Below are 24025 nucleotides of genomic sequence, written 5' to 3'. Positions count from 1 at the left end.
CGACGTTCTGAAGTACATCTCCATATGCATAGAACACAGAATTCTCAAAAGTTCTGCTATTTCAAACTCCGGGTTGCATTGTATATTGGACACCCTGTATAACCTGTACCGTCTTGATTTTCTTTCACGCGTCTCTGGAGTAAAATCCCCAGTTTGGGAACCAGTGAAGTATTGAATCTGTTTAAAAATATAAAAAAGATTACGAAACGTTGTGATTTATCTCATAAGTAGTAAAGCATTGGCACCCATTGAAAAAAAATATATAAAGGTAATCGCCTATGTTGTACATTATCTTACACGAAGGTGAACTATATTACATTTAGAAACATAAATTTTATTTCTCCATTATTATTGGCGCTATTCCCTATATCCAAAGTAAAATTTACCTATGGAAAGCCTAATTTTTCTTCAAAGCAAAACTTGCAACACTCTTGGAACCAAGACCAAGACCAAGACCAAGATCATGACCACCTCGTCTTGGTCTTGGTCTTGCGTTTGCTCTTTACTAAAGTCAACAACCGATTACGTGAATAACATGTGTCAATACTAATATTTGGGAAGTTTTTATCAACAGAAAGGATAAGCAGAATCACTTGAATTTACAGCGTTATATATTCGTGTCTTAAAAAACATTTACCAAATTTTATTTTTAGATAATTTCTAAATTTAAGAGATGGTCCTATGTATCTCATCTCAAATTTTGAAAGGGAGTATCATTATATCCATGTCCTAAGAAAGAGAATTGATCCCTATACTCATATATTAAGCACATAATACACATCAAAGATAATATAATAGGTCAAAACCTCCAAATTTTGATTTTTTGACATTTTTTTTACTTATAGAAGGGATAAGCTGCACCACCAAAATTTATAGAATATTCATAGAATTGCAATATTCGAGTCCTAGAGAACATTTACATGTTTGTTGAAATTTTCTCCAGCCCAAAATTCTCCAGTTAGTAATTTTGGGTAAAAAACGCATAAACACAATAAAACCCAAAAAAGCTCACCACAAAAAATATACTTCACAACATGGATTGAAATAATAACCTTAATATGATCATAATTACTGTCTTTAATCATACTTAACCTAGTATCAGAATTGGCTTAACATGTGTGTTTATCACCAGAACAGAGTATCACTGAAAACAAAAAAAGGTTTGGGAATTATGTATATCGAATTTTGCTTGCAACCGATCAAATACGTTGTAACAGTGTTCAATTGATATCTATTTTATAAAAATGAAAATAATCTTGTTTGTACTCACATCGCAGCAGGGGTGGATCCCCCCCAGAAGAAGAAAATTTCCTATTTTATATATAAATAAAACTCATCCCAGAATTTGGAGCTCTTAAAAGTAGCTCTAAGTAGCAGTATTACAACCCCCCCCCCCCCACACACACACAAGTCCGTCCTGGATCCGTCCCTGCATCGCGGATAAACGGTTGAACTGTTTGGAATTAATTTTCGAATGAAACCTCGAACTGGGTTTTTCATCATGTTCTACGAGAGAGCGGGGGTCAAAATCTATGTGAAGAACTTAGCATCCCACACTTTTTCCAAGTTAGGAAAATGAAACTTTTTATGTAAACTCCTCATTAAAAATAAGTGGACCCGTGTCCCTGCGTTATTGAGAATTTCCATTTTAAGTGGGGAAGGAGAGCACTCTCTTTAATTTGAAAGCGTTGTTGCCTGTTGTTTCTGATCGCATCACGGGGAAACGGTTAAGCAGTTTGAAATTAACTTTTGAACATACAGTAGTTAATACCTACCCTGCGTTGGGTTTTTATCACATTACTTTCATTCAATGGTACATCGTAGAGGAAGGGGATAGAGGGTTTAAAAATCATGTAAAAAAAAAAAAAAAAAAAAAACAGTATATCACGAGCCAGCTAAGTTAGGAAGATGAAACTCGGTATAAAATCCTCATTAAAAACAAGTGGTCATATGTCCCAACGGTTTCGAAAATTTTCGTTTTAAGGGGAGGGGGAATTTTCCATAATTCATTTGTTCAGATTGAAAGCAATGTTCCACGTTGATTGTAATCGCATCATGGGGAAACGTTGAAAAGTTTCAAATGAATTATGGAACATAACTTATTATTATTTATATATTTATTGTGTTAATTTGCTTCAAAGGCGCATGGTAATGAAAGAGCAGTGGCGTATTTATTAGTGGCTTCCGGGCTTAAGCCCCCCCCGAAATCTTACTTACTATAGTAAAGTATATGAAATATCTTGCAGAATTTTCTCATTTTCAGGCAAAGTTTCCTCCCCCCCCCGAAAGTTAGCAAAGCCCCTCCCTAAACAAAATCGTAAATACGCCACTGTGGAAGAGGGTTCTAAATTTCAACCAAAATCATAGTATCTCATAAGCATGTCGTGTTAGAAGATGAAATTCGGTACATAAACACCTCATTAAAAATAAAGGGGCATATCACTTCCTGTGTTTGAAGGAAAGAAAGAGAGTATTTTCTATAATTTCTTTCTTCAGATTTAAATTGACAATTCCTGTTTGTGACCGCGGCATCGGTTGAATGGTTGAACAGTTTGAAATGAGTTTTTCAACTTAGTTAGTACCTACCTCAAGCTGATATTTTATCATGTAACTTTCCTTAAAGAGATTATCATAAGGGAGAAAAAGTTCAAATATCATGCCAAACGTAGAATATCTTATGGAGTTTTAATTACAACACCTTCAATGTAGTGTTGTAAAAAAAACGTTTTTTTTTTCTGTGAAGTTTTTTTTTCAATAAAAAACATCGTTCTTTTTCATTTTTTTTCAAAAGTCTGTTTTTTTTTCTGGCAACTATTATTTATTGATTTATGTGGCAGATTATTGAAATAATCAATAGAACTTGAGTCGAAGCCCTCGTAACTTACAAATCATTTGTTTCTTTGTACCTATACGAGCAAAATTATGCGATTATTCCTTTCGGCCCCAGGTCATTTTTGGCGTTTTCCTACATTTTCAGTTAGTGACTTATTGCTCAAAAACTATTCATTTGATTGATATGGTTGTCTTGTTTTTTAGAAAATAGAAGTGGGTATTTTTTGGTGTAAGTTGCATTGCATTGTTGCCAACGGGTGGGAAATTATTGAGGGAAATGTAGGGGTGAAAATTTACAAAAAATTCCCTAACCGAATTTCAAAATTTTTTTGTATCCAGCACCACTGCTGCTATATGAGTTCAAGTCACCTAAACAAATCTTTGGTGTGTTGACAAGGTACAGTGAAATCCTGAAGTCGCTGGCTTCCATTCAAAGAGGGGGAAAAATTCTGTCATACACATGAAATTTTGACACTTTTTAGGCCTCAGAAGCAAAAATCAAATATGCCGAGGCTACAGCTTCTCTAATTATCCTATTGAAACTTTTTATGGTGCGTTCTGTAGGGAAAAGAGGAAGCTTTCAGGTAGTGATACGTTTGTTTCAATGTAGCCAGTAAGAGGGTAATAATAGAGGGGAAAAGGGATTTTTTTCGAATTTTTCATCTAATAGTGGGAATTAATTGTTTTGGCTGGAAACGCTGCCATCAGACAGAGGAAAACTATCTGGAAATAAACCGTAGTACTCCAAGAATATATCCTACAAGTATCATGGAGATATATAACAAAGTAAGCATGAAATTAAAAAAAATCTCATTCTACCTCACAAATTCACCATTTTCTTACCATTTCCAGAAAATGGTTTATTATAAACCTCAACTGTACTTCCCCTAATTATTCTAGTGAAGCTTTTTGTAGTGCGCTGTGTAGACTAAGGATGAGGCTATTATACACTTGTACGTTTGTTCGAATGTAGCCAACAAGAAGGAAATAATAGAAATAAAAAGGAATTTTTTTCCAAAATTTGCCCCTAAAATCTGGAATTAAAATTTTCTGTAGCTGGCAACACTACCATGAGACACACACAAACTATCTTAAAATAAGCTTTGGTATTCCTCTAATATATCCAACAAGTATTGTGACGATATCTAATAAAGTAAGCATGTCAATAAAAAATATCTCATTCTACCTTTAAAAAAATCAGTTATCTTTCCAATTAGAGAACAAGGTCTACTGTAAACCTCAACTGTACTTCCCCTAATTATCCTATTGAAACTTTCTATAGTGCGTTGTGTAGAGCAAAGACGAGACTTCCAGATACTGGTACGTTTGTTCCGATATAGCCAACAAGAGGTAAATAATAGAGACAAAACATATAATTTTTCCAAAATTTCCCCCTAAAATCTGGAATTAAAATTTTCTGTAGCTGGCAACACTGCTACCAGACAGACGCAAATTATCTTAAATTAAACATTGGTTCACCACTAATATATCCTACAAGTATGATGGCGATATTTGAGGAATAAAGTTTCTAATTACCAAAAATATATTACGGTAAACAGAAAAGTAGGCAAAAACTAGAAAAATCAAGGGTTAGAACCTAAATACGAATTTTACGTACGCCCCCTAATTGCCCCATTGTAACGATCTGTACTTGCGTTTGTTAAGTAAGGACAAATTTTCAATTGGCGTAAGTTGACTTGCACTCGGACGTATAAATACCGATTTATAAACAAAAATTTCTAATTTTTTGCCCAAATATAGGATAATTTAAATTTCCCTAATTGGCAACACTGCGCGCAGGCCCGTCCAATTGATGTCAACAGTTAGGTATCCATCCGAGGTATCTCCCTGGCAAGTCTTAAGGATGTCTTTCTACAACTAAGGAAGCTACAGGGAAAAAAGAAGTAAAGGAAATTTGAAATTAGAAAATTCTCGAATTTTTGACTGGGGTGAAATTTGAAAAGGAAATTCGATACCAGAAGAAAAAGAAATTAATATGATAAACTATAGTCCAGCCATATTTTGCAAGAATAATATCCCGATATCTTAATTAGTGTCCACACAGGAGCGGATTAAACAAGTGACACACCCGTGTGTGCCACTTTGGCCACCTGGACCACCGAGTATACATTTGATTACATTTTTTGACTACTAACTCATGTTGTTTTGTAGTTATAGTCTCGACTAATAATAATATCGTTGTAAATAATAACTTTAAGGAAAATTTTCTCTCCTTTTTACATCTTAGTTCCAACACTGTTGGTGAGATATGCAGGGTGTTTCAAAATAAATTTAGGGGCTTTAAGTCTTCGTAGTACTTATTACATTTTACGTACAATTATAAGCAATGCATCAAGTAAAAGAGCACCTCAAACAGTCTTTGCTACAAGTGTTCGATGTGAGATTCATTCGTCACACGGCACACATCTAGTCGATAGGCGAGAAAGGCCCATAAAGTTTCTGCCATATGACACAAAACACATTCAATTTAGGGGAGTCTCGTTTCAACTGTACTATCTCCTGAGGATTTGCTGACGGCCAGATGCAAACATTATGAGTTGAGTTGATTTTAGTTTAGCGTCCCGTTCAGCAGCGAGGCTATATGAGACGTGGACCTACTGATTAACGTGGAATCCGAACCACACGAGCTCCCGCCGGGAATCGAACCCGGGTCTCCCACGCCGAAGGCGCGTACGCTAACCGCTTAGCCACGAGGGAGCTCGCAAACATTATGAGTGTTCACATTAGCTCTTAGGTGAAAGGTCGATTTATCACTGAAGACGACACGATCCAGAAAATCTTCATTGTTATGCAGGAATATTTCACTTGCGAAATTGGTACGTAAACCGTAGTCTGTAGACTTTAGACCTGTAGCAACTGCAAACGATAAGGACGTAGTTGCAAGGGTCTCCTTAATATTCTTCACACAAACGGTTGCACTGTAACTACAGATTCAGTCTTTATTAAAACACAAAAAGCTTTCTGCTCTCGTCTCCATCTTTGCTACTTGCTCTTTCTAACGGCAGACAGAAGAAACAATGCATGTACATGCGTGAGTACAAAACTGTTTGAGTTGCTCTTTCATTTGATATAATATTTATAATTGTAAGTTAATTGTAATAGATACTACAAAGTTTCAAAACCCTAATATTAATTTTGAAACACCCTGCATTACTTCAAATTGAGTCATCCTATATTCATGTCTTTTATATACATATCATCAGGGCCGGTCCTAGTCAATTTGTCGCCTCGTGCAATGCCATAATTTGCCGCCTCCCCCTTTCTCCAGAAAGAACAAATCTTAAAAGTCATGATTTTAAGTATGCTACTCCAGCATGAACAACAAAGGTGAGGGTAAGTGCAGTCGCACTCAGAAAGGCTTAAATACTTACTAAAAATGCAATCCCGTCGTGGCTGTTTATTTTTTTTTAATATTAATCTATTACCGTTAGTGAAAGATAAAGCAAACACACCTGCAGAGGAAAGATGGTAATCCTTTTTATAAAATTCACTATCGAGCTTCAATCTCAATGTATAAGTTTGCAATTCCAGTGCAACTAGCCCTTTTATCTTTATTTCTTGATTTTTCTTCTATATCTTCTAACATTTAAAAGAAACTTGTTTCTATCTTCAATGATAAGGAACTTGTTTCTGACAAAAACAAGACTAGTTTCATATCAAAACTGTGATAGCGTACTACATGGAACAGATATTCACTACTATTTGAGAATTGAATTCTTGTATTTGAAACAATCAAGCAATTTGTGCTCGAATTTATTCGGCTATTTGTTTTAGCATTGTCCATGTAGCCTTAAACTAATGCAACCTAAACTTAATTTATGAATGTAGTATTCAAATAGAAGGTTAGCTTAGTAAATGTAACTACCATCCTCATGAAGTCTGTTTCCAACAAGAAATATTTAATTTAAATAAAATTGTAAAACTTTGTCTCATATAGGATCTTTGGGTAGAGGAGTTAATAAAAAGAGCGTCCGGAATCGACTCTCCACTACCAGTTTTTATTATAAAAAGTTTCCTCTATAAAAGTATTTTCACAAAATACTATACAAATTGATCTCTCTAGAATCAAGGTGAGTTATAGGTGGTCTTTGACCGTAAGGTCGCAGACAGGATCTCCAACAGAGCCCCGTAGCAGGCTAAGAGGAGTAGATTTAAGGAACCAATGCTCCGTAGCAAGCAGAGGCGGGTTTAGTGGCCAACAGAGCCCCGTAGCAGGCTAAGCGGCTGAGGTTAGGATTCCCAAACAGAGCCCCGTAGCAGACTAAGCCAGGAGATGGGATAGGCGTAGTCCCATAGCAGACTAGAGGCCTGGGGTTAGGTTACTCCAAGAGTCCCGTAGCAGACTAAAGGAGGGTCTCCAGAAAACTGGTATCAAGTTGCCTTCGTCCATCCAATTTATAGGGTCCTTTGGGTGGCGGTGGCGCTGCTGCTCCGATGTCGTCTTCTGCTCCGTGGGAGGGGCCAGAAGCCGTCGTCTGCATGTGATTATAGGTCCCTCTGGTGGGAGATCCTCTTGCCGAACTATGTGGAGGTGTTTGTAAACATTGATGTGGAATTGCTTGTTTACCACATCACATAGGATATTACAATATACTTATGACAGATTTTTCCGGACCATCCAAGCTTGCCGCTCCACGGAAATGCACGTGTTGCATATATGGTAGAGTCGGCTCTGCATATCATATATATCTAGTCGACAAATTATTTATATATGACATTTAGAAAAATACTATTAGGCAAATTAGTATTAGTTTTTACCTTTAGACAAGTTATTGGATACTGTTCGTGACATTATTTTTGTACTTATTAAAGGCCTGCTTTCACGAAAAAACAAAATTTCATTTCAACTTTTATTTCTTAGTTGACAGTGATGAAAACTGCTGAAACCCGAATTGTTAATAGGTATGATATTCATGTAAATTGTAAAATATTTGTAGCGTATCAGTATCTAGCGTATAATTTATGTTGCATTTTACGGTAATTACACCTACATAAAAATATTTCATACTTAAATTGACGTAAGATGCATTACAAATGACTATTTGAAAAAAATAACGAAATTTAGAAAAAAACGAGAGGCAATGTTTTTTTTTAAAAAAAAACGTAAATTTCTGAAAAAATACGAACCGTTTTTTTTTTCTATTTACAACACTACTTCATTGATATGCGTATCGTAAAGGAGAGAGTAGGGTCGAATATTTTCCACGAATCTAATTCTCCCCTTGCAAATAATGGGCATTTCTGCTAGTATGGAATAAGAAGCAATGCGACTACATTTCCTTTCATTTTGTAGTACATACGATAATAAAATGTCTTTCTCCACGTGTCAGTTAATTACAAGTCGTGAACGTTTCAAAAGAAAAAGGACATAACTCCCTAATTCTTCTTGCTTATCTGGTGAAGCATGTGAAGCGCAGTGTAATTATTGTATGTCAAAGAAAACCCCCTCAATCATAAAATCTATTGTGAGAAAGCAAATTGGCAACTGAAAATTCAAAAAAAAATCCATTTCCAACATTTCAGTTCTTAAAAAATGCTTTTAAAAAAAATTCTTTTAGAAAAACAACATCCATTCAATAAAGCCATTTTATATCTGGCTCTTGAACTTGAGGTACTATCCCAGTATTTGCCTGGTGTGCTTTGAGGGGTATTAAAAGAATTTTTAGCCAGGATGGGCGGCTCAAGGATTTGAGTTCTGAGTGTAAGATTGGATTTTATTCCTATTCTGTATTACATAAAATTATCACCACTTTGTTACTCTAGAAAATCGTGTACTTCCTTCTTTCTAGAAATCGAAATATAAGTGAGTTTGGTTAGGAATTAGATTTCTAGGCTTTTGGCATCTGTGGCATGTTAGCCCATAACGTATGAGACTGACGTTCCTAACCGATCACAATATCCGAGAAAAGGGCAGGAACAAAAGATTAAGGTCGCCCTGGGTCGTGTCTGTTAGGTGCAATTCTGGCATTTGCCTGGTGTGAATGAGGAAAACCCAGGAAAATCTCACTCAGGATTGCTGGCCTGAAAAAGTTTTTTACACTTCCGAACGAGTATTCCCATATAAGCGAATGTCATTGGTGCAGGGTGTGTCCCACGAAACGCGGATGGGCTTCACGGATTTCGCGACATTTTTTTCTTTATTATTTTTCAGTTCAGTTCAATTTCTCATGATCATGCACCGGGGCTAAGGAGACTGTGATGGTGACATGGATAATAATTGTGGCATGACGAAAGTGTGTGGGAGGAACGAAAGAGCCGCGAAAGAACCCATACGCACAGTATATGTCCACTACGAAACGCACTTGGCGGAAGGTGGGATCGAACTAGGAACCTACGCCAGAGGTGAATCACTACGGCCCCACGAGAAATTTCATAGTTTTATTTGTAGAATAGAACATGAATGACCATATGGTATTTTAAGTATGAATATGGCTTTAAATATACGTCCAAAATTTAGTAAAACCCAATATTCCCCAATAAAACCCACTTGGCTGGGCTTTTTAAATAGCCCTGGGTTTTTCACAACCTTGAACATTTATCAAATTTTGTTCTTTCCAGTACCTAAATTTATAGGTTGGCCAATATACCCCTCCACAAAAAATCAAGAGTGCATTAATGTACCTATATCCCATGAAAGAGAATAAACGTCTGTACTGAACCACATAACTTTATGTTGTAGTAAAGCCTCATCAAAGGAGATAAATTAGGTAAATAACGGATTACGTGGCTAACATGTGATAATACTAATATTTGGCATTTTTTTTTTTAACCCACAGAAGAGTTAAGCAGAATAACCCAAATCTACAGTTGTATATTCGTGTCATGGAGAACATTTACAAAATTTTATTATTTGTTCATTCACAAATTTTAAGGCAAATCTTCCTTGAAATTTTTCAGTTCATCGTCTCACAATTATGCCGTTTAGGGTACGGGAGATGAATGATTAAGGCAAATGAATGATGATGAAATAATTGATGGTATGATAACGTAGAAGGAAATGGGAGTGCCGAGAAAACCCACGGATAAGATGTTGTCCACCACAAACTTACTTGGCCGAGGATCGAAACAGGGACCCAACACACCAGAGGTAAGAGCTCTATCACGCATTCACCGTGCCCCCAAATTTAAGTGGTGATACTATATACTTACTATATACTCCTTCCGAATTTTAAAAGGTATCATCAACGTATCCATTTCTTATGAAAGATATTGGACCCCTTACTCATCCATATGACCATATAACATGACAAACCTCCATCAAAGATGATAATTTAGGCTTTAAAAAAACTCCAAATTTTGAACTTTTGGCAATTTTATACCCATGAAAAAGAACAAGATAGATCACCCAAATTTACAGTGGTATATATATTTGCGTCTTAGAGAACATTTGACATTTTTTTTTTTTTGATAATTTTCAAAATTAAGAGATGGTCCTATTAGGAGGGGTGCATTAATGTAGCCGTATCTTATGAAAAGAAATGGACGTTTGAGTCACTCATTAAGCATATAAGGTAATAAGACCTTATTTCGATTTCCGGTAGGAGCACATATGATTCAGATTCTACCTAAACAGCAGGTTTCTCTTGGTACTGAAAATGAGTTTTTTTAACTTACTTGTGTGAGAAATGATCGAAATAGAACGCATACTTGAATTTTAATTCATCATGAAGATATCATCGTGGCCCTATTTTACAAATTAAATATTATAAATATAGAAATGAACAGATGCAGCTCGTGAGGAAATTCACACTGGTAAAAAAAAAAAAAAAAAATGGGGAACAAAGGTAATTTAATGTATTAGTTTTTGTATACAATAGTTAATACATTAAGAATGTTTTCTTCTTTTAGTTTCAAGTGAAAAAACTCAATTTTTTTCCGGTGCAACTTCCCTCATGAGCCGTCCCTGTTAAATAGTACATTTTTTGATGCTTAAGTAACCGAATAATTGTTACAAAAATCGACTGAGAAGTTCAAATTAAGTAAAAGTTTGAGTACTGATGGCCAAGGACGGACGACAACCATAAGGCTCACCCTGCTAGACTGAAATGAAGCCCCCTGTGCTAATAGTCTATGTTGCAAAAATATACAATATTTCACATTGTTTGTAATCAGTGATTTCTAACCTCTTTTGATTAACGACACACTTTACTGAATACCCACTACATCTTGATACACTTATTATTATTATTATTATTATTATTATTATTATTATTATTATTATTATTAGTAGTAGTAGTAGTAGTAGTAGTAGTAGTAGTAGTAGTAGTAGTAGTAGTAGTAGTAGTACGAATTACACTACTACTACTACTAGAAATTTGTATATCTATAAAGTAGTGACTGTGTAGTACTGAGCACTGTTGCTCCCACTGGAGGCGGTGGCTTGTACAATCTGACTCAAAATTGGTTTTAACTAATTATTAAATGTTTCATGACCTCTTAATTCTAAGATTTCACAACATATTCTCAACGACGCAACTAGACTAGTTGTCGCCCGGCGCAAGTATCCCCCCCCCGACCAACCAAACCAAAACGTTCCCCGACCCGACTACACCTCATATTGGCATCACACAGTAATTCTCCTATTCCATTTTTTTTTTATTTAAGTAGTAACGCTTGATTTCAAAATTACGGTAGACTACATAATTTAATTTTTAGTAGAAGATAAAACACCAAACTAATTAGTATTTGATTATCAAATAATCTGAGAGTAACATGCTTGACATATTCTTATAGTCTTATCATAATAACTGCAAATCACAATGTTTTTGGAATTATATCGGGATGTGCATATGTGTAGAATAAATCAACAATCTGTTGCTTTAGAACAGAATATTTAATTATGACAAACAGTCAAGCTGTTGTCTCGAGTATTATACTCGGACATTTTGCAAATCTCTTAAATCGATGTAAGTTAAATGAAAATACAGAAGTCTTGAACTAAAATTTAACTTTGTGGCCTCTTTCGTTGCTAGGTTTTTACAATGTCCTCAAAATACAGCTTTGAAGCTAATTTATGCTCTATGGATATGATCCTAAGATTGGTGAGTCGTTGTTGTCCTGCTAAGTTTCTGAAGTAATTTATGATCTTTAGTTTGCTAAAACTCCTTTTCTTGCCTTACAGTGAAAATAAATATTTGTCCAGTTTTGAACCCCCAATCCAATGCCCGGGGAACAAGCACTGTTTACACCCCTTTAGTTACGTCACTGCTATGGGACTACGTGACACCGGTTGGGAACCACCGATTTATATGCTTTATCAAATATCAGTTTATCTTCTAATCTATAAATAGTATCATATATACAGGGTGTTTCAAAACAACATCGACAACGTTTGGGAGATGATTCCTGACACCAAGATAAGACAAAAAGTATAGACCAACCTGCGTGCACAAATGCTTCTTTTCGGAGTTTATAGGATGCCGGAAACATGAAAAAATGAAGTTCAAAGATCCATAGCTCCAAAACTATGGGACCTACCGCAATCGGGTCAAGACTTCATTTACGAACTAATATGTGCTCTATCCAAATATACACGTTTCAGAATCCTAAGGAACTCACGTAACAATTTTTTATAGAATGACTTTGGCTACGGGCATATAATTTGAAGTACTCACCAATACCTCTATAAAAATTGTTGCGAAAGTACCGCATTATCCTAACACATGGATATTTGGGTAGGGCACATACTAGTTCCTAAATAAAGTCTTGACTCGACTCCGCTAGGCCTCATAGTATTTGAGCTATGGACCTTTAAAGTTCATTTTTTTCATGTTTTCTGCAGCCTATAACTCCGAAAGGAAGCATTTATGCACTCAGGTTGGCCTATACTTTTTCTTATCTTGGTGTCAGGAATCGCCTCCCAAACGTTGTCGGTGTTGTTTTGAAACACCCTGTATATTCATATAAAAGCAAAAGATTAATTATAAACGTTTTCAGAAGTTTAAAAGGAACATTTTTATATGTTACATCCAGTACATAATTGGCCTTTTCACTTTTAGTTGTAAACACACACTACTAGAATTAGTGCTTTTAGTTATTTATGTGATGAATTTAAGTATCTTTTTAAAAACAAACATTGAGCTGCTTCGTGGCTAAGAGGTTAGCATACGCGCCTTTGGCGTGGGAGGACCGGGTTCGATTCCCGGCGGGAGCTCATGTGGTTCGGATTCCACGTTAATCAGTAGGTCCACATCTCATATAGCCTCGTTGCTGAACGGGACGTTAAACACAATTCAACAACAAAAACAAACGTTCTCACATTTTTAAACCCACATATTAGTCTCACTACAACACATTTTCACTAAGTAAAACTTAATCTAAACTGAACTTTGAAACACGAATAAATAATTAAAACATTTCGAGTGACATTTTAAGCTATTTTCCTCATAACATCTTATTTTAAGTAGATTAAAATTTACTCCTCAGTTCGGTACATATATGGCAACCAAAAATCTCACTTAATGACTAGCAACTTATGTGCTTGTTCCATTTTCAAAACAGAAATTACTCATACCTTCAAATATCTACTTAATTCTTTGCAGCTAGATACAAGATCGTCAATCATTTTGTCGTTATAAAACGTACATGATCTAGCTATGTATGAAAGAAGGAAATTTTCTAGCAAATCTTGTCTAATCGAAGATTGCAAACGATTTTTGATTACTTTCGTATTTGAGAAAATTCATTCACAACAAACTTGGGGCCACGGTGGCTCTGGTGCACAGGATCCTTTCGATCCCAGCTCGCGGGAAATGAGCTTTGTAGTGAACAAACACCGCGTGCGTGGGTTTTCTCGGGGTTCTCTCGTTTCCTCCCACTTTCTTCATTCCACCATTTCATTCATTACTCATCATCGTCGTCTCCCTTAGCCTAACCAGCATAATCATGGGACGTAAAACTTAAAGATTTCATTTTTTTAACATACTTGGGTACACAAAAGAATTAAAACACACTTATAAGCTTAGTACTACGATGGATATAATGAACCATGCAGGCTTAATTCATGAAGCAGCTGTAGTGCACAAGTTAGACACACTTCACACTGTTTTCCATCTTTGTATTTCCATTCATCGTCCTCACTCTCATTATCTACCTCTTCTTCGTTTTTCTCTTTTTCACTTTTAGGGGCCATCCACATATTATGTAATGCTATTTTTGAACAATTTTTACTCTCTCCCTCCCCCTTGTCACACTTCGTAACGCAAGGCCGAACCTCTCCCCGTTTGTTACTTAACACTTTTTGATTTTTTTTTTCGCCAATTTTGCTTATTTTGGGGATTATCATTAATAGTAGAACATTTTATTACAAACTGCTTGTATTCTGAATAAATTTGTAGTGTTTGTCGCCAACAGATCAAAGCATTAGAAAATGGTAATGCCATAATACTATTTTAACCCCATTAGGTTGTTTAATTAACAGTCTTAATTCTTCGAAATTGGATACTGTCGTTTTGAAAAGGAGATTGCACCTATCCTTTTAGGACGCCGATGAGTGGCAAGAAGAAAATACTGGTGGGAAATGCATATGAAACAGGATCTAAAGAACTAACATCGATCGGCCTCTTCTTCCGAGATCCAGGATACTTCGTGTATTTGAAGTTCGTCAGTGTTGACGATGCAAAGGAGTTCTCTTCCTCGTCAAACACAGATTTGAAGTGGCTGCACACGTGAAGAGGCAGGAACATTTTGTTTGTGAACAAGCTTTTGAGCATCTTTGAACTTTGGACTTCAGTTTACCCCTTTTCAAATTCTTGTTGCCCTAAATCAGTGCCAGAATGCGAATGAACTCGATTTCTCCAGAAATATTCAAATCCAAAAATCAGAAAATTCAGTACGAGATGAATATCCGATGAATTAGGTATTAATATCTTATTTTGCTCTTAAAATCGTGGATCGTTCCGTCGCGGAAAATATAAGTATTATTTCACGAAAAAGAGTTTCTTCATATATATGCAGGTAGAAGTCAGTGGGATATAAGTTAGATAGATTTGTTGTTGTTGTTGTTGATCTACTGTCTGAGATTTAATAGTCCCACCCAAGGGCGCCGATCCTGGGGGGCAGGCCTCCCAAAGCTCATGTGAGCCCTCTGTATTTTTTATGAATATGTATTTTTAAATATATTTTTTCTTGCTATATGTATTGTTATATATATTTTTTTTATAAATAGCCCCCCAACGTTACAGAGAAATCGGTGCCCTTGGTCCGACCTCTACCTAAAGTTGGGATAGACCCATCTTGCGTTTGCAGGGTGAGAGACTAGGCTCAGGGGTGCCCACAAAGGGGGCAATGACGCAAACTGCGTCATTGAAATATTTGGGGGGTTAAAAACCTGTATAAATATGTTTGAGGGGGTGTAAAAATGAATCGAAAATAAGATTTTTTTCATGGAAGAACACCTACCGATAGACAATTGGGGCGTGCGTCATGGACATAAGGGGGGGGGCACCACTGACTAGGCTAGTCCGCCCCTGCTGTTGGCAACATCAATTGTTTTCCATTTTTTGAATAACTTGAATTGCTTGTGCTGAGTAAATTATTTAAAACTAAGTTAAATGTTTTGTTTCGTTTTTGTTTCTTCTCTTTTATTTTAATCCATTTTTGTTTCTTATCTTCTATTTTATTCCATTTTGTTTAGTAGTTTTAACTATTTTCTTTGCCTAAATAGCTTATTCATTTTTATATGGTTAAAATATTTTCTTTTTGTAGTTATTTATATTTATTTATGCTGTGTATTTATGCTAAAAAAAATCAGCAAACAAACAATATGAAGTAGCCTTCCGGTCAGGGGCGCCCGAAGAAAATTTTCTAGAGGGGGCCCATCTCCATGGTTGCTATATTAAGTCTGGTATTTCTGGTATTTAATATACGTAGTTTGTTCTATTATGTATACATTTTCGTGAGCCAAAGGAGGGCCCGGGCCCCACCCTGCCCTTCCCTTCGGGCGCCATTGCTTTCGGTTGCTAATATATTACATACAGCAATAAGTAAACGAATAAAAACAAGGAACAAAAAATTCTCTGAAGATTAGGAACACTAGTAATGAGAGCATGTGACATCTGTTGACGAAAAAGTTCATAATGCTATTGTCCAGTGTACTTGCCTGCCCTCTGCTGGACATTTGGAATACTTACTACAATGAGACATCTTAGGTCAGCATTAGCTTTCTCGACCCAAATGATGCTCGTACGGACAGCAATAATGAACGAGCTCGAGAGTTTTATTTATTTTTTCTCGCTAATATAATGAGATAGTAATTGTAATTTGTAGTTATTTGATATATCGTAAAGAAAATTTGGCCAGTTGGGAAGAAAAATCAAGATAGAAGAAATTCAGTGAGGCTTGTAAAATAATAAAGTTTTATTAAAATAAAAAAAAAACTATGTTTATTAGTGGTTTGGCCTTTCAGTAACAGAGACTTGGATCTACATCTTAAAGTGGGATCCGAACTATGTAAGCTCCATCGGGAATCGAACCTCGATCTCCCACGACAAAGGCGTGTACGATAACAATATAGCCACTAGGGAGCTCTTAACTGATTGTCAAGTAGTTAACTGTGATTATGAGAATGAAAGTTTTGTCTTCTCTTGTCTTCGTTCCCTCGGCCCATCTAGGCCTTACCTGTAGTTAGTGGGGAAGCTAAGCCAGTAAAGCAGGGGTCGGTGACAGAGTAACAAAACTGTAACAAGTGAGTATCGTTTCACACTGTGAAACCAACACTTCCAAAATATACGAATTCAATACTCAAAGTTGGAGTAATACATCTATAAGTTCTGGTTGCAACAGTTAAGATCAAAGATACAACCTGTTCCTCGGACAATGAATCCATATCAAAAAGCTATTACTTGCTAATCCTTTCTGTTTTTGTTCTATGGCAATAATGGTTTAAACAAAATATAGTTTATTTCAACTACTTCCGCTTTGAATAAAGTGCTAAGGGAGGAGATAGAACCTATTCTTGGGACACTGAATCGATTGAAAAAAAAAAAGTTCTTGATATCTTTTACCATTTTTGCTCTACAGAAATCAGTATTGAAACTGGAAATAATAGTTAATTTAAACTACTTCCGGTTTCGGTAAATGTGAAAAATCATGATATGTTGTCTTGAGACCCTTAATCGTTTACCACAAAAATGTTTCTCGTTATCTATTACTGTGTTTATATGTGGTATTAAACGCTGAAACCGGAAATGGATAATTTTAACTACTTCCGTTTGAATAGAGCTTTAATGAAGGAGATGAAATCTATTCTTGTGCGCTGAACCGATTGCAAACAATACATCTTGATACCATTTACCGTGCTCTACGGAAATCATTATTAAAACCGGAAGTAATAGGAAATTTGAACCACTTTCGATTTTGCGTAGAGTATTGTGAGTAATCAGGACATGTTGTCTTGAAACGCTAAATCATTTGCAACAACAAACTCTCGCTATATCTGTTACTTTCGGTCTATGGCGATAAACGTTGAAACCGGAAATTGCTTATTTGAACCACTTCTGGTTTGAATAGAGAGTTAGCAGAGGAGATGGAACCTATGCTTGGGATGCTGAATCGATTGCAAATAATCGCATCTTGATATCTCTTACCGTTTTTGCTCTAATACATGTCAACAGATGGACGGAGAAAGCCTTTCTATAAGTCTTACTACACTTATGCATAGCATAGTTTGGAAGTCTAAATAGGAAAAATAATAAAGCAAATAATTCGAAATGGAATACCACTGGTAGTGTGGCCATGATGTGGAATAGAACTTTGAGTTGTAAAGTTCCAGAGGTGACAACTTCACCAATGAATGCCGCAGCATAAATTTGACTTGACTTACTGATATGTCTATTTCTTGAGTAAAAAATAAAGACTAAATCGGAAAATTTTTGTCACTATACAAAAATAGTCATTAAATTGCGACCGGAGCCGAGAGGCTTTTGCTCCTTTTTGACATTTATTTGGAACCATTGATTCTCTATATTTCGTATTTTGAAAATGTATTCGACCATGTAACATACCTCAATGTAAAATCAAATAAAATTTTAAATAAATGAGATGGTGAAACTTTAGATTCTTACCCCTTCCTATTGCCCCCATACACATACACTCAAAATTTCGTTTGATATAACCTACATAAATATATCTGATATACCGGTAATCAACAAGTTTTGATCGAAAGTATGTAAATTCTTTGAAATTGCGATTTTTACATTCATTTAAGCATAAAATGAAAGGAAATGATAATAGAAGAATGTTCTTAGCTCAGGTTGTGAAAAAAAAAAAAACGCTCTTGTACAACAGTAGCTGTATATATACAAATGTATTAATATTTATAAAACATTTAAGCAAAATCCTTGTATAAACCTTTGAAAAATATGTACAAATACCTTTTTGTGCAAGAACTACACTGCAATGTAGACAAAAGTTTCAAGTGATCCCTTGTACAGGGTTATGTTTATTTTATTTTGAACGTCTTCACTTGGCTTGCCTTTTGTAGGTTACATCTGGAGCATCCCTTGCAATAGTCCAACAGTAGTCGACCAATATGTTAGAACTCCACTTTCCCTCATATCTCTTCTCCATGGCTGCAATATCTTGATGGAAACGCTCACCATGTTCGTCACTTACTGCTCCACAATCTTCGGGGAAAAAGTCCAGATGTGAATGAAGAAAGTGGAGTTTCAGAGACATATTGCAATCAGGATTTTCGTAGCACAATAACAACTTTGCTACCAGTTGTTTGTAATTTGTTGCTCGGTGTCTTCCCAGGAACTGTGAACAAACACTCTTCAAGCTTTTCCACGCAGCTTTCTCCTCACCTTGAGAATTTCGTCGAACTTGTGATCTTTGAATAGTTGCCTAATCTGTGGCCCTATGAAAACACCCTCTTTAACTTTGGCATCACTTAATCGAGGGAATTGTCCTCTTAGGTACTTATAAGCCTCATCCTCTTGGTTCATGCTCTTAACAAAACTTTTCATAAGACCTAATTTAATATGTAGAGGGGGAAGCAAAGCAAAATTCGGTTACGATCTACCAGTGGTTCATGCTGCACATTTTTCACTCCCAGCTGAAGAGTTTCTCTAGTACTCCAATCACTTTTGCGGTAATGAGATCCACGATCTCTACTGTCCCATTCACATATAAAGCAACAATACTTTGTATACCCTATCTGCATACCTAGCAACAGTGCTATTACTTTAAGGTCACCACAAATGAGCCACTGAAAATCGTAATATTTAATGGCTTGAAGTAAACGTTTCAAGTTTTCATAAGATTCCTTCATATGAACTGCGTAACCTACAGGAATTGAAGGAAATTCATTTTCAATATGTAAAAGCACTGCCTTTAAACTTACCTTGGACGAATCTATAAAGAGCATCCACTCCGTAGATTCGTAATTAATTTTCAGTGTCCTCATGAGACCATTTACATCTGTACATGCCACAAGTGTGTCTTCCATAGTAAAAAATGAAGTGAATATCTTCTCCCTATTCCGATACACTGAAATATTTACTTTTTCCTGCAATAAATTTCATTGCTTTAAGCGTGACGCTAAAATTTCGGCTTTGTTTTTCGAGAGGTCCAAGTCGCTGATTGGTTACTTAGTTCCTCTTGAGTAAGTCTATGTGGTTCACATGGAGGTTCTTCTACAACAAACGTAGGGTCCTTCGAAGTACTTGATTCAGGAGCTTCAACTTCTTGATCATCATCAGAAAAAAGATCGTATTCTTTAGGTGGGTCAGGAACAGGTAGTCCTTCTCCATGTGGAACAGGGCGCATTGCAGAAGGAATGTTAGGATAGATCAAGGCCCGCTTCTTCGTGGAAATTCCCTTCTTGACGGAAGGAACCATACAAAAATAACAGTCTCTGATGTGGTCGCTTGGCTCTCTCCAAATCATGGGCACTGCAAAAGGCATTGAGCGCCCCTTCCCATTAATCCAATTTCTTAGATTGCTGGCACAAGTGTTACACACAATGTGGGGTGCCCAAGATTTATCTTGGTCTCCAATTTTACAACCAAAGTAATATTGATAGCTTTTCTTATTAGTGGTGTTATAGTCTGCTTTTGTGAGGAAAATGTCACTTCCCCACACACGTAGCAGAAGCTATCCGCACTGTTTACACAATTTCGCGGCATTTTTGTTTATTGAAACCCTCAAAATGTCACTTGAAATAGTTCCGACAACTATTAAAAAATATACATTCGAAACACTAGTATTTTTGCGTACTTGTAGTTGTATTTTAATGTCCTGCACTACACAAACGTCACACCCAAAACGCTGATAACTGCACTAAACCTGTCTTTTCTAACAATAGCAGAACACTACTGAGATAAAGAACACAATGAAACCAAGTGTTCATATAGTTTCTCCAGTGTTGCCGGATCAGTGTAACATTTTACCCCAAACGAAGCGAATATATTTATTTTTAAAGCGTTATTATTAGACATGCCTGTAAAAGGAAAAGTAAAGCTAATATTCGAAAATAACTTTCAAATTCGTGATCAGCACCACAAAATCAATAAGAATTTGCTGATTTTGTTCAATTTACATTTTCGTTGTTGAACAGTGTAACCTTTTCTTCATGTGGTGATCAAGAGTGTCTTATGACAGTTACGGAGGAATAACAGTTGACATGAGCAAGTGAATGTGTGTGTGATTAATGTATTACTGTTCTTCAATATTTGATATTATAAATTGTAATTTTCAAGGTTTTCCATCACTCAAACTCTCCAATTTGTACATTTGCTTTTGGAGCTCCGAAGAAAAGAAAATAGCCATCTTGGCCCTGTTCTTTTGGCACAGTAACCTAGAGTAACTATGTTTCGTTTTCAACCAACCGATCTACGTTTTAATATTGTTCTACGCTCCTCTCTTGTGAATAATAATAATAATAATAACATAGTTTTTAAAAGACAAAGCAAACATCCAATATATATTATAATCCTATTAATATCCATTTGGTAATTCAAATTTTGTTAAAATTGAAAAATTCATTTACCTTTTCATGATCATCATTCTTATGTGCTTCTCGGATAAATTCAAGCCAGGAATGATCTTGTCGTGGTCTTTTGCATGTTTTTCGACATCTCCCAACATCTACTTCCACCATCTCACCGGACATACCTGAAAAGAAAAACAACAAATCTTACTATTAAAAATAGATGTATTGAATATATTGAATAAAAAGACAAGAATCTAAAGTTTCTAAAGTTAAAAAAAAAAAGTTCAGCAGTCTGACAATCACTCTGTAATTAAAATCAAAATTGATTTGAAATCATTTGGTTAGTTGATATCAAAATATTTACATATAGTTTTGTACATATATTAATATCGAATTTTTAAATACAGAAAAAAACATGTTATTCAGCTAGAAAATAAAGATTATTTGACAATACTGATATATATATACAGTCAGGGCACGTAGAGGTGTGCAAAAGCGCACGTGCACCCTCACCTTCGTTGTAAATATACACACCTAAACTGAGAAGGTAGCAATGAAAATAGCAACACTTTCAGAAAAAAATTCTGCTGTCATGTTTCCGTTTGGGCTTAAAACAAAGGAAAGTTTTGCAAAATCGCTAGTTTAAGTCAATTTTCTAAAAGTTGAAAGAAAAGAATTCAACGAGAACAGACACTTAGCATTTCTAGGGCATTTCCTCATTCACACCACAGATGCCCAAAGGCATTTAAAAGATTCAAATTCAATTCAAATGTACCGGTACTGATAGTTATTGGTGTACCCCCCCCCCTTCCTCGAAAAATCTTGGATACGACCCAGTATACAGTATATATAGGATTATTACCTATCTCGGACGAGTTCGTGCGTTTGTTTTGAAGAGATGCTGCTGTGTGTTTATATGCTGTTATTGAGTTGAGTTGATTTTGAGTTTAACATCCTTTTCAGCAGCAAGGTCATATGAGACGGTACCTACTGAGCAAATGCAAGACCAAGACTAAGACCGGGGTGGTCTTGGTCTTGGTCTTGGTCTTGCACACCCATTCTTGATCTTGCTTGCAAAAGTCTTGCAAGTCTTGCTTTAAGAAATCTTATGTTTTTCATAGGTAAATTTTACTCTGGTTATAAGGGATAACAAATTCAACAATGCTCCAATAGTAACGGAAATACAATGTATGTTTCTAAATATAACATAGTTTATCTTCGTGTAAGTATGATAATAGTGTACAACATAAGTGATGACCTTTATTTTTTTTATTGAGTTCCCACGCTTCGCTACTAAGATAAATCACGACGTTTCGTAATCTTTTTATATTTTTAACAGATCCAACACTCCAGTGGTTCCCAAACTGGGGAGGCTACCCCTGAGACGAACGAAAGAAAATCAAAACGGTACAGATTATTGAAATACCATGAATTGCAAAATTATTTTTACACTCTAAAGGCGTCAGATTTTTCTTTTCAACCACGATTAGCTAATCTTTATATTAAACAAACTAATTAAATATTGAGATTTTCTTTTACTGGATTCCAATGGGGCAGAAACATGGACATTACGCAAAAGCGATGGAAAAAATTGCAGTCTTTCCAAACCTGGGCATGGAGAAAAAAGGAGAGAATTAACTGTGTTGAAGGGAAAACGAATGAGAAGGTGTAAGAAATATTAGCAGTAGGAGAAAAAAGAAGAATTTTAGATATTGATAAGACGAGAAAGAGGAACTGGTTGGGATATTGACTGTGGTGGACGTGCTAGAGGGTATGGTGAAAGGAAAGAGGGAAGAGAGCAAAGGAGATTGTAGTTGAAGGAAGGTATTAAAACAAAAAATAGCTACATTAAGACGAAGAGACTAGCTTAGGACCACCGTACATCGAGGTTTCTCAGTTGCAGCAAGCAACCTGGCAATAATGGCAGAATAGCTTTGATAATGATTATGATATGTTTAGCATATCGACCAAAAAAAAAAAAAAAAAAAAGAGAGAGAGATAAATTAAAATATTTATTATAATCAAAACTTAATATTTTAGAATAATTTGAGTGAAATTAAAAACGACTCATCTGTCTATGTCTTTTCTATAAACTCAATTTGTATAAATACTTTTGACCTATATTAGAAATACAAAATAACGACATCAGACTACAAGTTATTTAAAATAACTGTACAAAATCAGTCCCACTTGTGAATATGGATTATTAGCATCAATTACCCACTTCGTTGGGTTAAATTAAAATAATAATAATAATAATAATAATAATAATAAGAAGAAGAATAATAATAATAATAATGTGTTTCGTTAATCAGTCACCTTTTATTATTATTACTGAAGCGCTTAGTGATATCGGTCATTTTCGATTATTTTTATATTTCTCTCCTCTCCTTCTCCCCAAGTTGCGGGCTGAATTTGGGTTTAAACGACATCAGAAACGCCACTGTTCATCTTAGAGACACCGAAAACTACGGACTCGGCACTAATATCGGCCATTTTCAATACATTATATATCTCCTCCTCCCCCATTGCAAGGCACGGCATCGGAAGTGTCAATGACCTCGAAAACCATGAATTTGACATTGATAGTGATGGTCATTTTCAATAATTTTTATATACATCCTTCTTTCTACTTCCCACGTTGCGGTGCTGAATTTGCACTTAAACTGGATCGGAAGTATCACTGTTCACTTTAGCGACCCCAAAAACTATGAATTCGACACTAATATTAATTTTCAATCATTTTTAGGTATCTTCTCTCCCACCGCCAAGCTACGGGGCTAAACTTGGATTTAAATAGCATCGGAAGTGTCACTGTTTATCTCAGCGACCTCCAAAACTATAGACTCCACTCTAATATCGGTCATTTTCGATTATTTTTAAATATCTCTCCTCTCCCCGTCCCCTAAGCTCCACCGTCAAAGTGATATGACAGAAACCATCTCAGGTTCGAACCTCATCTATGTTGAAAATGTGATCGAGATCGGTTGGGTGGTTCAAGAGTTATTAAGTTTTATTTATTTTTCTATACTTCCCCTCCCCTCCTCCTTTCCTTAGTTCTACCATCAAAGTGATATGATACAAAATACCCCAAGTCCGAACCTCATCTATGTTGAAAATTTCATTTAGATCGATTGGCTGGTTCAAGAGCGATGTAGTCACAAAGACAGTCACTTATACTTTTACTTTTTACATATATCTCCCTCCTCCCCATCCTCTATGTTGCACCGTCAAAGTAAA

The 24025-nt window shown here is 35.8% G+C and overlaps 1 protein-coding gene and 1 long non-coding RNA gene across 2 annotated transcripts in view; one reads left to right on the top strand and one right to left on the bottom strand.

The window, feature by feature from the left end:
- LOC145685879 (uncharacterized) overlaps window positions 1-24025 on the bottom strand; it is a 105467-nt gene that overhangs the window by 40998 nt on the left and 40444 nt on the right. The window contains exon 3 of the mRNA XM_081758598.1: window positions 20843-20967. Coding sequence (XP_081614724.1) covers window positions 20843-20967 — 125 coding nt within the window. The remainder of the gene's footprint in view (window positions 1-20842; window positions 20968-24025) is intronic.
- Window positions 1-24025, top strand: part of LOC145685880 (uncharacterized) — a 131652-nt gene that overhangs the window by 74990 nt on the left and 32637 nt on the right. The gene's annotated exons all lie outside the window — the stretch shown is intronic.

Source organism: Thermobia domestica, chromosome 5 (assembly GCF_964235325.1).
Source record: "Thermobia domestica chromosome 5, izTheDome1.hap1.1, whole genome shotgun sequence".
In the NCBI taxonomy this organism is placed as follows: domain Eukaryota; kingdom Metazoa; phylum Arthropoda; class Insecta; order Zygentoma; family Lepismatidae; genus Thermobia; species Thermobia domestica.
Note: the sequence above shows the minus strand (reverse complement) of the source record. Positions and strands in the feature narration are given on the sequence as shown.